This window comes from Trachymyrmex septentrionalis, unplaced genomic scaffold (genome assembly GCF_001594115.1).
Source record: "Trachymyrmex septentrionalis isolate Tsep2-gDNA-1 unplaced genomic scaffold, Tsep1.0 scaffold43, whole genome shotgun sequence".
NCBI lineage: Eukaryota > Metazoa > Arthropoda > Insecta > Hymenoptera > Formicidae > Trachymyrmex > Trachymyrmex septentrionalis.
In genome coordinates, this window is record NW_017305601.1 from 359972 (window position 1) to 374579 (window position 14608).

At 35.3% G+C, this 14608-nt stretch overlaps 1 protein-coding gene across 1 annotated transcript; it reads left to right on the forward strand.

The window, feature by feature from the left end:
• Positions 1 to 5581: 5581 nt before the first annotated feature.
• On the forward strand, positions 5582 to 12151 carry LOC108751257. The gene is made up of 6 exons (XM_018491341.1): positions 5582 to 5933; positions 6983 to 7229; positions 9285 to 9581; positions 10449 to 10960; positions 11024 to 11164; positions 12128 to 12151. Exons 1-6 carry the CDS (start codon positions 5661 to 5663, stop codon positions 12149 to 12151), a joined length of 1494 nt encoding a protein of 497 aa, XP_018346843.1. The 5' UTR covers positions 5582 to 5660.
• The last annotated feature ends 2457 nt before the right edge of the window (positions 12152 to 14608 follow it).

A 14608-nucleotide genomic window follows, 5' to 3' on the forward strand; every position in this document is an offset into this window, starting at 1 on the left:
GTATTTATCCTGCAACACGTAATTGTATTTCTTTTACATGAGATTTATTGTTATTCGCAACACGGATATTAAACAGGTGCTTTTAATGTTAAATTGTAACGAAAAACGTAGATGAATACCACACGTGACGATAACCAATTTCATTCCATTTATCACAATTTTTAATAAATATTCGAGGCAAACAAAGCATTTATTCGAGATCGAGATTGTAACGATAATTAATTTACAATAATATCAGAATTATCTTGCAGTGTATCATGCATAGATGAACCAAATTGGTAGAAAAACACGATCAAATGAAATCGGTCCAGGAAATATATCGGCGTTTTCCGCGCTGTTTCCGTCTGCGATCGCGATCGCGCGTCTCCACACGCGATTGTATGGTTTCTACATGGCTCACAATTCTCACACATGAAAACGCGCGCAGAATTGTACGATAAAAGCATTAGCTGACCCATTACGGAGCCGGGACGGTTTACACAATCCGGTTGGATCGTCGCGCGCCTTATGTCCTGCGGTGCGTGTCGAAACGCGCGACCGGTCGCGCGGCGTCATATCGACACCGCGTGATAACCGCTTGTCATCAATCATGTCGCATCATGTTTGTCGCAGGACCTACGAATGTGCGCACACGGTGTGCTAACCCAGTCGCAAACTCTCGCCAACGGTGAGATTGAATACTTGCATGCCTCCGTTTCTCGATCCTCTCGCTCGAGATTATTAATTACGCTGCCGTGCCTAACTACTATCAATTGCGCGGCGGCAGTTACGACAAGTTTCGAGATAATCATCAAGTTCTAACAAGCACTTAATATCAGATCGCTTCCGGTCTAATTTTCCGACATCCGGCACGAGCCGGAGCGAGTATAGAACGCTTGGGGGTTGGGGAGGAGAGGGAACGGAAACGCGAAAATTATATTTCTATAATAGCTATCTACAAATGTGTGTGGAGTGCCTTCCGATCGATCGACGAGGAGAGAAGAGTGAGAAGGATTCTGTATCCGTGCGCGAAAAGAACGATTTTGCTCATGTATTTGAAAATTTCAATAGATACAGATCCAAAAATAATTTAAGTTAATAAAACCATTAAAATAACGTGGAAAATTCAAGCATGATAAACGCTGCAAAAAGTTTTGATATTTTCGCAATCAAGCAATTGGGTGTCCTACATAATTATTTTAAAAAGTCCAACAAAATTATTTTCAGACCTGTATCCAGCTAAATTTTTAATATGTACGATTTTCGTCAAGTATTTAAAATTTTTTAGTATATACGATTTTAGTAAAGTATTAAAAAATTCAGCTAGACACAGATCTCAAAATAATTTTGTTAAATCGTAAAAATAATCGTATAAAATAATTACGTGGTACGCTTGAGCGTTGATGATAATGCTGCAGAAAGTTTTTACATTCCAGCAACCAGCTTGGACATTCTACATAATTATTTTAATAATGTTCAACGAAATTATTTTTAGATCTATCCAGCTAAATTTTTAAATGCTTCAGCAAAACTATTATTCTTTCTATGTATGTATATGAAAAGAATGATTTTGTTAAAGTATCTGAAAATTTAGCTAGATATAAGTCTAAAAATAGTTTCGTTAGACCGTTGAAATTAACAGCAATGCTTAAGCATAAATGATGATAATGCTATAAATAGACATTTTAGCTGACATTTTAGCAACCAGCTTGAGCGCCCTACATAATTATTTTTATATTCTAATAAAATTATTTTCAAATCTGTATCCATAGCTTTACTTTTAAATATTTCGATAAAACTTGTTTTTTTTTACATGACATAAAGTCTGTATTTGTTTAAACGTGCAAAATGCACTAATCGTGTATTTTGCACGTTTGTGCTGTTACAATGTTACAGGCAAATACAATTGGGGGCGTGTTTCATGATAGTGATAGATTAATTCCGCTTGTTGGTTAGTTTGCTAAACGCAATATTTACAATGCAAATACGCGGGCATGTGTAGGCTATTAATGAAATCATATATCGTTGTTCGCTTCGTGTAATATTCGGGAGCAGAGTGCTTACTTCCGTGTAACGCGATCGCGCATTCGCGTTTCTCATCTGGAATTCGCTGGCGTGGCTCATAGATTAAATTTCGCTGTTTCTCAATCGCGATAAATGATATGATGTGTAAATTAATTTGCGACGAAAATTCACGAGACGGCTTTTGCCACTTTTCTGCGATGAAAATCTGGTAATTACGTCACTTCGGAAATAACTTCAACGAACGATTTGCGAGGTTAATCAGTTCGTCCAAGTTCCATTTATCACTTGCTGATTTCTATCACCGATGCTTAGGATTTGTCAACGTTACTCTCGCCGTATCAGATCGAAGAATTTTAATGAAACCTCATTTTCTATTTATTAAGTTATTTATAGTAATTCTGTTATTTATTAAACTTCTAAAGATTATATAAAGGTAAAAAAGTATTTATACAGAGATTTTTTTTTTATTAATACAATCTTATTAGATATCTAATAGAAAATAAGCGTTTATGAGCAATTTAAACATTAATTAATGAGTACTATTTTAATATACGTTCTATTTTTTAATATAAACAAAAGAACATTGCGAAAATAATCGTGTTTATGATCTTAGAAGCTAAATTTTTTTATTGATGAACACTTTTTGTGCATTCAAATAATACAATTTTCTATTTTAGCTTATTATTAAGATAACATATTTTAATTATTACACATCTTTTTAGACAAAATAATTTTGAAAAATATTTAATCTACAATATTTTGTTAACAAATTATTTACTTTCTAAGAATAAGGTTTTTAAGGATATTTCCTCCGTATGAATACTTTTGATACGTACTGTATTTTATAGGAAATTTATAAAATAAATTACTCAACAACATACAAAAATTGTCAAACTATATTTTTTCGGTAAATACAATATTAATGCTCGATAAGCCATTCCATAGCGTGCGCCACGTTTAAAATTGAATTTATGACTTTAATTTCAATCCTGAAATTCCCATATCGTTTAAAATTGCGGTTTTCCATGATTGCCTGAAAAATCGCATTTATCTCGTCCTTACATTTTAGACTTTTAATTATTATTGTCGTGCGAATAGACCGTAAGATACGAGGAAAATCCGAGGGTTTTAAACAGTAACGGGATTAGCGGAATTGAAACCACTGCAATATATAAACCGTATATCAAGCAAGCAGAACGGAGTTAAAAAGTTTAACAAGCTCCGCGTAACACTACTCTTATATTATCTGAAAAATCAGTGCGTTTTTCGCGACATTTAAGTGAGTAATTTTGTAACGCAAGATGCTTTATTCACATCATTTAACGATATGTATAAACTCTCACGCGGCGGCGCCAATCAGTTTACCACGAAGCTTGGTAACTTCACACTTTCTCGGTACGTTAATCTCGTGCACATTCTCGGGCACCGTTTGATTGCGATTTCGTAATACCGATATTCAAGCTAGCTCTCTCTCTCTCTCTCTCTCTCTCTCTCTCTCTCTCTCTCTCGTGCAATTGTTCGTACACGCCAATTATTCTGGTCGCGGTCTGCGCAATATACACGGTTCACACAGAGAGACGAGAATATCTCGTTTCACGAGGGCGAGAATCTCGCTTGGAAAAGAATGAGTCGCTAAGAGGCGCTAAAGACGAATTTTCAGGTACGCTTCTTTGAAGTTGCTGAAGCGCGAACGAATCCGTCCATCGATTCGCTTTCTGGGTTACCACCTGTCGTTCGCCGGGATTATGCAAAGTCTCCCAACCAGCGGTGGACCGCGGAGAAAATGTGTAATTAATTAGCGGATACATATTGTTGAACCGCTCGTCGTGATGGTTGCGCGCGCGTTTTACGACCTTACTATCGCCGCACAAAGAGTGCTGTCACTTTCTCGTGATGGTCTTTTAGATTTTAGCATACCGGACGGATCCTAGGTTACAGATATTACGGTCGTTGCGTACAAAAAAAAATAGTGGAAAAAAAAAGAGAAAAGCATTAAGGATGTTTTGTCCATACAATATCAGTTAAAAGAGCCAATATCAGTCGAAAATTTTGGTCGTAAATATATACGTCTTGAAATGAATTGCAAAAAACAAAACAAAAAATAATATTCTTTTGGCTTATAATATGTAGCTTACGTAGCGCAATAACTATATTCTGCTGCAATTTTAGGTAAATGACTTTTAAACGAAGTAATTGCATCTAAATGAACTTTTACATGAATATTTATTAAAGTTTTATTAATATTAATAAGAAATTTAATTTAATTGGTAAATAATTTGGCTTATAATGTCTTCTTAAACAACGCGATAATTCATATTTTGCTGCAGTTTAGATAAATAACTTTTGGACAAGTAAGTGGAAAAATAAGTTTAATTGAATTTGTAAATAATTTCACTTACGATGATTTATGTAGCGCACAATCATATTCCGCTGCAATTTTAGGTAAATAACTTTTAAACAAATAAGCGAATCGAAATAAATTTCTGCTTAGAATATTTATTAGAATTTTTATTAGTACACAAAAAGTTTAATTTAATTGGTAATACTATTTCCTTGTCAAATTTGAAAGTAAAATGCGATTTTATAGAAAAATGAAGGAAAACGAAAAAATTAAGCAATTTTTAAGCCAATAAGAAAATTGTGCACAAATTTTACTCAAACGTAATAATAGAATCTATGAGATTGATATATTTTTAGAAATGCTTTGAGATGTGATGACACATACATCCTTAAAGAGTAAAATAAACATAGAAATCCGCGAGAAATGACGATTCATCCGCTACATCCCTCGGGATTATCTCCGAAATTGTCGTTCTCGTTTCATTTAAATGACGGACACAAAGCGTGTTCATGGCATTTGTTTTACGTGCCCGTTGGCATTTCTCTCCCATACAAACAAAGCTGGCCGAATCATTTTCTGTCTTCCTTTTTTTTTTCCAAAACCGCTTCCCAACTGTCGTAAATTGCGTTAACTCCTATTCGCCCGTAGCGGCGGCGAGATCTCTTCAGGAAGCCGAGGATGGCAAACATTACGCAAACAACGATATGTCGATGTAGTCATCACGTCTGGAGACGCGTTCGGACGATAGAAAGTTAAGTGTCCTGTGGGCATGCAATTACAATAGCAGCGATACGCTCCTGTAATATCGGAGGCAGCGGATAAGTGCAGCGTGAAGAAGCGAGGAAGAGATGAACAGCCTGCCTATATAATACTCGCGTACATGTTCATTACAATTGTTGCTACTCATTTTCATTCGCGAGTGCAACATAAAAATATAAATCCCAAGAAGAGATTGCGCAAGGAGAGGAGTCTGCATGCATATGACCATTGATAAAACGCCGCCGGGCTCTCTCTTCCTTCTTCCATCGCCATCGTCCGTACGTCGTATCGGCGGGTCAAGCGGCATTTCTCAAACGGTCGTCCATACAAACGACGGCGGTAAACGAGCACGCTGCCGTCGGCGGCGAAAAATCTGCGCATCGCAGATAGCATGTTTTGCATGTCGAAACAAAAGCCGAGATTAGGATCGACGACCGCCGCGATTCGCGAGTCCACAGTCCACGGGGGATCGCGGAAGAGCAGCGTCGAGGAGCGAAAAATTCGTGCGAAAGTTTAGCGGGTAAAAAAAGTCGAGATCCACGCGGATTTCGCAAGAATGCGGCCGTGCCGTTTGCTGGAGGAGGAGGAGGAGGAGGATAACGGCAGGAAGAGGAATCAATTCAGCAAGGACGAACGTTTCGTTTTGTTGAGCATAATGGGACAGTACGCGCCACTGCTGGACGATAAGAGCGCGTCGGTGTTTGATCGCCGAGAGATCTGGCGCGCGATCGAGCGAGACTTCCACCGTGCGGGTTTCACTGGCAAGACGTCGGCGCAGCTGAAGAAGTACTGGCAGAACTACAAGTATCACGGCAGGAGAGCCCAAGCGGTAAATCACGCGTGGCGCGTCCGTATATGTCTGGATTTCTCGCTCGTGAAATTAGCATCGATAGGCGACCTGAAATTCGCTTGCTAAACGACGCTTCTTTTCTTTTTTTTTTTTCTTCCCTCCTCCTCCCCCCCCCCTTTACTCTCCTCCGATGCTCTGACTCGCTTATCGCAGCTTCTTCTCTTCCTCTCGAGACTTATCTATTTCTTATTCTCGACAGGTCAAAAGCGAATGAGAATACATATGAAAGTACACGTAAGACAATAAGTTAGACGTACAACAGGTTACGCGGAAAGAACGATTTTGCTGAAAGCAAAAATCTAAAATTTCGTTGACACAGATATGAAAATAATTTTGGTGGCTCATTAAAATGATGTTGTTGGAAATTTAAATTGATTATTAGAATATCAAACTTTTGGTAACGTTGTTCTCATCATTTTTTGGTTTCCAATATCATTATTTTGATGGTCCAACAAAATTATTTTCGTATCTGTATCTGTAGCCAAAATTTAAATCTTTCGGCAAGATCGTTCTTTTTGTGTAAATATTAACGATCCTTTAACCGTCCGGAATTGACGATGATCTACTTGACTCGCAATTACAAGTCTCTTTGTTAAATACGTATAATTTAATTTTCATTAAAATATATCTTTTTATTCGAATTACATCATTTTGCTTTCTTGAAATTAATTAGTGCTTTATTATTAATAAATTAAATGGATTTTGCAGACTCGACATCACTAACTGTATTATTGATTTTAACGACAACTCCGAGAGGGTTAAATGTCGAAAGAATGATGATTTTTTTTTTTTCCATGATCGTTTCCGTTTTTTTCTTTTTACTTCTTGCGATGTCTTACTAAAATTACGGCTATAAACGGTACGTTCATACCAGAGAATGCTTGACAATTTGCCAAAAGTTATTTGAAGCTTATTTTACATCTTCCTACTCACATTTTCCATCGTGTTTTGTCTTATCTTACCACAAAATCCAGCTCTCCCACAAATAAAAGTAAATCTCTCAACTCGTGCGAAATAAACTTGTGCAGGGCATAAAGAAGCACTCGAGTGCAACTTCGAAACACGCAGTAGAGGAGGCACCGCATCCGGAAGTCTCTGAAAATCGTGATAATCTCGAAATAACGAAGACTGCCAAGGAACGAACAGCTCCCTGCATCTCTCCTCACAACGACGCATCGCTACGAAACATCAACGATCCAGGATATCGTCGTGAGATATACGAGGATAATGGAGCGTTCTTCCGGAAATTAAGTTCTACGTCGATTCACCCGACCGGTATTTCTCTCTGCTTATCTCGCGGCCTCTTTCGGAAATGTCTCCGTTTTTTAAACTTCTCCGCGGCAATACTGTTTAATCTGTCCATCGATCTCTTCCGAATTGTAATTATTCACTTTCGCAAATTAGGACGGTCTAACAGGATGTATCAAAGAATATATACTCAGCAATAAGTTACATATAACGTACCTCTTAATTGTAATTGCCTACTCAATAATACAACTGTAATATAACACTCGACAATGTACTGTAATATAATACACGTGTTATATTACAGTTATATTGTTGAGTGAGAAATTATAACTAACAGATATGTTACACATGCAATTTGATGTTTGGTGGATACCGTCTGAATTGCAGTACGAAAAATGAAATTGTACAAGGGAAGAACGATTTTGTTGTGAAAATTAAAAATTTTGCTGGATACAGATCTGAAAATAATTTTATTCGATCGTCAAAATAAAAATAACTTTGTTGTAAGTTCAAATTGGTTAGAATATTAAAAATTTTTGCAGCATTGTGTTCATCGTTATTTCAACGTAATTATTTGGATAGTCCAATGAAATTATTTTTAGATCTATATCTAGCAAAATTTTAGATTTTCCAGCAGACATTGGAAACATTCCAATCGATATCAACGATATAACATAACATCTATGCTATTATTTCGCACTTAACAATATAATATAATACATAATATTACACAACAGTTAGATTGTTGAGTGCAAAAGAATTATAATAGATAGATTGTGTTACTTTTAGTTGATATCGACTAAGATCTTTTTATCAGCATTGAATCGTATTACACAGACAGTTCATGTGTAGTAAAGGAGATAATGACTTTTACTCTGCTCTAATACCGTCGTTTTTATGAAGGATATTCTGAAAAAGTACCTAAACTTTTCAATCTCTTATAGCTTGTGTCTCCTGATGATAAACTTCCACGGAAGTACTCGGCTGTTTTTAAGAAGCCCTAAGTTTTATTACATTCCTTATCTTTATTACAAGACCCGCTTATCGTCGTCGTCGCTCTAAAGAATATTTCGTGCTTCTTTAAACCTGTCAGGTCCTCGTGAGTCGATAAGCTACTTTCTTTAGACTTGCTCCATCGTTTTGAGACCGCAGTCGGCTTTTATTGAGACTCAATAATGCGATTGAGTTATCTATTCATTTTATTATTCTATTCGTTTGTCGAAAGTGTATCAAAGAGTGTCATCACTTTCTCCGTGGACCTTTCAGACCTTCGTATGGCTACCAACTGCGCCATTAAAAGAGTACTTCTCCAACAGCCATCGATTTTATGATTTTATCTGCTCAATACATGTGACATTTTTATTCATTCGATCTATGTTGCGCACAGAACGATATTCTCATGAAATTCAAAAGTTACAATCGTTTTCACAGGGAATTGCATACTTTTTTATAAATTCTTAAAAAAAGTACATACGGTTATAATACGGTTCATAAATTCGGAAATGCTTGCAATTTTCATAAAAAGGTATCTCGACGAAAAAATGTCGTAGAGAAGTTTTCAAAAATATATTTAGAAAGAGAAGATAGAACTTTAGACTTATTGTTTAATTTGGTTTTTACGATATTTTGTTCCTAAATTACATAAAACTAAAAACTTTTATTAATATTTTTTTATTTATTTTTAAGTACTATAGCTTGATGAAATTCTATCGAACAAAAATTAATGAAAAAGTATTTCAAAGTAGACTTTCTAACAAAGTTTTAAAGTGGTTTTTAAAAAAAATTGCGAGGATTTTTCGCAAATAATCAAATTTCTAGTGTAAAAATTTATTTTTACGAAATGTTATTTAATTAAAAAATTAAAGATTTTGTAGAAAAAAGAATGATAAAAAAACAATTTGTTACAATGTTTTTCATTTGGATAAATTTTTTCAACAATTTTTGAAACTTCAACTTAATTCTTCGTGACATGCAAATGTTCCTGAATTTATGAATCGAAGTGTATATTAAGAAAATAGAAAAAAAATAGCAGACGTCGAAAAGAAGAATAGTTACTATAATATAGCAGCCTATAACTTTTAGATTTAGATTCACTTGGTAAGAATCGATCCAGCTTGGACATTTCGCAAAGTAAGGGATTCTCGAGTAAGATTTACGAAGAACCAAGGGGTGTGACAAACCACGAACCGGAGAAACCAATAGGCACTGATGTGATAGTATCTAACACCGACATTTCGGACAATAGCGTGACTGTGTCAGTGATTTGTCCTGAAAGAACTCCCGAGCTTTTCTGCAGGAATCAACCGAAAAGGAAACGCGAAGACGATGCGTCGCGTTTAGATAGGTTCTCTTATCAAAGCGACATTTCTGCCGTCTCAGGTGAAAGAATTTGATTCCATTTCCGTATTCGTCAATTTTCTAGACCGGCTGTGCATTATGCAACGAGCAATAACTGCTGAATTGATTTGATCATTATTTTCCTTTTTCCGATAGTTTATTTTTTCTTAACTCTCTGGAGCTGGGTATATTAGATCCATTCAATTCTATTCTTTCTAATTTACATCTGCAAATTTGAGTTATTGTTATTAAAATAAACTTAGGTAATTAAAAATGTCCAATATGGGCTTCCTCATTTATTTGAGTTATTTATCCTTAAACTGATTTATTCTTATGGGTTCATTTATTGTTAATATATATATCCAGCAAACTTTTTTTTCGATAGATCTTTCAGCAGAATTATTCTTTCCATGCATTATCAAACAGTCTCTTAATCCTTCGAGACTAGATTTATTAGATTTACAATTATAAATCCCTTTGTGAAAAAAATGTCAATTCAATTTTCTTTGTGTTACATCTACAAAAATTTGGATTATTCTTATTAAAAAAAATATATATATATATAGTTAGTTTTTATTCTTTTTTTACGAGTTTTGTTATTTTGGGTCCTTAAAATTAATTAGTCTTTTAGAAAATTAAATCTCACAGACTCAGCATCGGTAATTGTGTTACAAATGCAGATGTCAGCGGAGAGTTAACAAAATATATGAGATTCTTTATTTAATTATATTCATACGATGAAATGCAAATAGTATTCTTATCCGGAAGAAAGATATCAACGTTATTTCTTGCTTCAATAAATATGTCTTCGCGAATAAAAAGATCGCAAGAAAGAAAATCGAAATTACAGACAAATCGCTAGTGTGTCGCTGGCAACAAAAAAATTTCATCTCTCCGTTTAACCAGCAGCTGCATCGTCAAGTAAGAAACGCGGGAGCGACGATCAGTCCATTTTCCCGACCGCTGCAGGCTCGGCAAAAGGATGCTGCTTCTTACTTCAGCCCCGACAGACTGATAATCACAGTGAAGTAATCAGTAACCGAAGGAATACAATTGAAGTACGCCGGAAATTGGAACCAGCGAAGGAGGGATCTACTATCCTGCCGTCGAAATTTATGTCCTGGAGCAAAGTTTCATGCTCAGTATCAGCGAAAAAGATTCCTGTAACGATCAAGGAAGACTTTGCGAAGGAAAATTCCGCTGCTTCTGGTATCCGGGATTCGACGGGATGCCACAAAGGAAACCGCGAAGAATCGAAAATTGACGAGAGCGCAGTGTCGGGAAGTCAACGGGACGATTCCGGCGGAACTACGAGGTTGCGTATTCCAAATGTGCGATTATGGGATCAAGGTGAGGCTGACCTGGTCCGATGGGAACTGCAGGATGAGCTAAATTACCGGTTGACCCTGCACCAGTTGGAAGTACGCAATTTCTTGTCCCGCGGGAAAGGGATTTGGAAACTACAGAGAACAATTATGTTGCAGACCGAGGAGAAGCGGCTAAAAGTGAAAATTGCTGAGATGGCTATTCAGGAGATTCGATTCAGGATCCAGGCTCTGAACGAGGACATTCGACACGCGGACGAGCTGCACGAGTTGCAGCTGGCACTTGCGACAGCTCAAGCGGTAAACCAGATCGAATACGTGAACACGATAGCGCAAAAGCGTATTCACCGGGATACCGTTACATCCCCAGTCAATGGTTCCGTTATTTTTTTTCTTTTTTTTTTTTCATTACATACGCTAGTCGTGTCATTCGATTTTTCGCGAGAAACCCGATAATCTGATATCTCGTTCAAACGAAGGGTTTTTCTGCCTATCGAACGTAAATACTATAATCGTCAAGAAAAATATTTTTCATAGAAACATATTTTCCACATAACACTCACTTTGCAATTGTATTGACATAGCGTTGATGTTGTGTGCGGAATGCATTTGATTACTGAGATATCGTTTGAAATTTATTGGTGGTATTTTTGCAAAAATGGTTCCCTTTTAATTTAATACTTACGTACATAAAAAAATTTATTTGAAGATCTAAAAGAAGAAAAAAAATCATAAATTAATATTTTTTGCGCGTGCGTAAATTAAGAGCTATAGTGAGTGCAAAAGTATTAGTATAAGAGAAATATCTTTTAGAAAAAAACCTTATTTTTATAAAGTAAACATTAATTAGTAATTTATTAATAAAGAATAACATCAAGATATTATATTTCCCAAATTTTCCTATCTATATACATATATAGTATAATTGAAATATATTATTTTAATAATAAGCCAAAATGAAAAATTGTACTATTTTGACGCGGTATAAGTATTCGTACAGTCAAGAAATTTAACTTCTAAGATATTATGTGAACACGATTATTTTTATAAAGTCCTGTTTTATATTAGAATGTACTCATTATTGATAAATTGCAAATTAATGTTTATTTCTATAAATAAGACTTTTATAGTTTTATACTTTTTCCATTCACTATATACAGATATGTACAAAGATTAATGGCAGGAACATTAATTAGAAATAGGAATATATTCTACGTATAATTTTAAGGAGATTACGAAGAATGTTTTATTTTTTATTAACAGGATACCCAAAGGCTGCATGTTTAAGAATCACATAATTCAGGAAGGAAAGTAGCTAGAAGAGTTTTATAAGAAGGATAGGCGTCGGAAAGTACAAGAAAGACACCTGTATGTGCTTGAAGTTATTTTTATTAATCGCCATCATATCGCATGTCACGATGTCGTCATTTAGAAAAACGCATGGGACCATACAAAATAACAATGCGCTTAGATTTTTGTGGTAACCGAGCAACGTCTCGAGGTCGCGTTATTTGTTGCATTCGCTCTCTGCTTTCGTTTTTTCTTCTCTTCTTCTTCTTCTTCTTCTTCTTTTTTTCTCTAAATCTGCCGCAGAACCAGAGCAAGTGCAACCATTTCAACGGATCGTCGATCGTACAACAAACTACGGAACAATAATTTTATATCACCTCTAACAAGACGCCTTTCGTTCCATCAGTGTATCATGCTTCTCCTCCCATCTTATCGTTTAATCGAGCCTTTTCTTCCCTCCTCATTAGACTTTCCGCCATCTCGCTCCTTCTCCATTTTCTTCGTATTAAGTATTTCTCCTCGTATTTAGTGATTGTTAATAATTATCACAGAAAGTTCGTAAAACAATGATGTTGACGTTTATTAAGTGTACATGTCGTGTTCGTCTTTCCGTGTGCACGAAACGAACGCAATGTTTATGTGTGTATGCGCGTGTACGTGTAGACAGTATACGTATGTGTGTTTTATGGGCGTGTCTCTCTCGAGAATGTATATTATGCATTTAGACGGAAAAGTTTCGCACGTTGCTGCAAATATAGTAACAGTAGTTAGCGTTAGAGTACATACTAGCGGTAATAGTAGCGGTACAAGTAGCGATAAGTATAACGGTACACATTAGAATAGCCTTCGTGCATCGCAGCGCTTAAGAATAGTAATATCTTACTATTATAGTATAGAGAATATACTTTTCCTTTTATTTTAACGTCATCAAATTCGAAAAGCTTCGCTCTTTTCGAAGGTCGCCGATGCGCAAAACAAGTGAGAGAAATAGAGAAAGAGTGTGAGAAAAATAGAGAGTGAGAGAGGGTAATTGTGGAGAGAAGTGTCAGAAAAACCTCACGCTTATCCCTTATACGTATCTCTGTTCAATTCCTTTACATTTCCGTTTTGTCGCCTCCCAGAGCGCTTGTCCTCGGAAGTGACTATATCGAAGGAAACATCTGAATAATTCACGGTATTGACCGTCGTATTTACACTTTGTAATTTCGTAATACACTCCAAGTAGTATATTTAACATGGGGGAGATGCTTATAACTTAAGATCCGCTCCAGTGAAACTACACTGGAAAAAGTCTTATTGTTGTATTAATTGGAATTTTCATAGATTCAACTATAAAGGTACAAATACTATAATATATAAAGGAAAGGAAAAAGATCATTATTTAGCCGAATGTTAGTATCTCAAAGAAAAGAAATTGCGCAAGACACAAATGATTCAATCGTAAGGATTAAGAGGGCAAGTGGACTGATCACAATACCCTAGGTATAGTAGTTAAAAACTTTATACTTACTTCTGGAAAAGGAAAATAAAAAGTATTGTCTAGATATGTCCGGAAGTCATAAAGTTCATTATTTTTACATTCCTCTGTTGATGAGGTCATGAGGGATGTAACTATTGAAATATTCTTCAATCTCATAAAAATATGACACATGTAAATTTAATTATAACATAATATACTAGTAAAAATATAATTATAAAAATAAATTTTTTGTATGTAGGATACTTTGAGCATCCTATCTACCAACTTGTACTCGTTTAAACCATTTACTTGTTTAATGTTAAATCGACCAAACACATTCTAGTCAAGATCAAGTTAAGATAAATTCAATCAAGATAATGAGAATTTTAATTGATATGATTAGAATTTGGTTTGTACCTTTTATTAATTTTTTTACAATCAGAACTTTTTTCAGTGTAGGATCTGTACACTGAGACTATTCCAAAACCTTTTACTTTTCCCATCTACGATTTTTCGATCTGCCACGTAATAAATTCCTTAGGAGAAATACAGCCGAATGTTATTTCTCTTATTTAACAAATTTGTATGCTTAATATTAAACAATGTTGGACTTATTGTATTGAAATGTATTGTAGAGTTAAGAATAGAATTTCATCAATAACTTGCACTTGTGAATATTAATTTAAAAATTTATTTTGAGTCATAATTAGATAATTTTGTAACAATATCTCGACCAAAAGAGGCATAGTCGGCACTAACTAAAAATAACATAACATCATTGTTATAATTTTACATTCAACGTATGTTATATAATCATGTGTTATATTTATATTATTGAATGCAAAGTTATTACATTGATGTATTACTTTTAATTGGTGTAAGGCTGGAGGATGACTACCGATATTCTCGCTAAGAAAAAGATGGGATGGTCAAAGAATTCATTAAATGGGAGAAGCGGTAATAGTTCTGGGTACTCTAGATAATCGCATAGACAC

Coding starts and splice junctions, on each gene's coding strand:
- LOC108751257 (XM_018491341.1), top strand. CDS start 5,661: ATGCGGCCGTGCCGTTTGCTGGAGGAGGAGGAGGAGGAGGATAACGGC. Junction 7,230..9,284: donor TACGTCGATTCACCCGACCG/GTATTTCTCTCT, acceptor TATAACTTTTAG/ATTTAGATTCACTTGGTAAG. Junction 9,582..10,448: donor CGACATTTCTGCCGTCTCAG/GTGAAAGAATTT, acceptor TTTAACCAGCAG/CTGCATCGTCAAGTAAGAAA.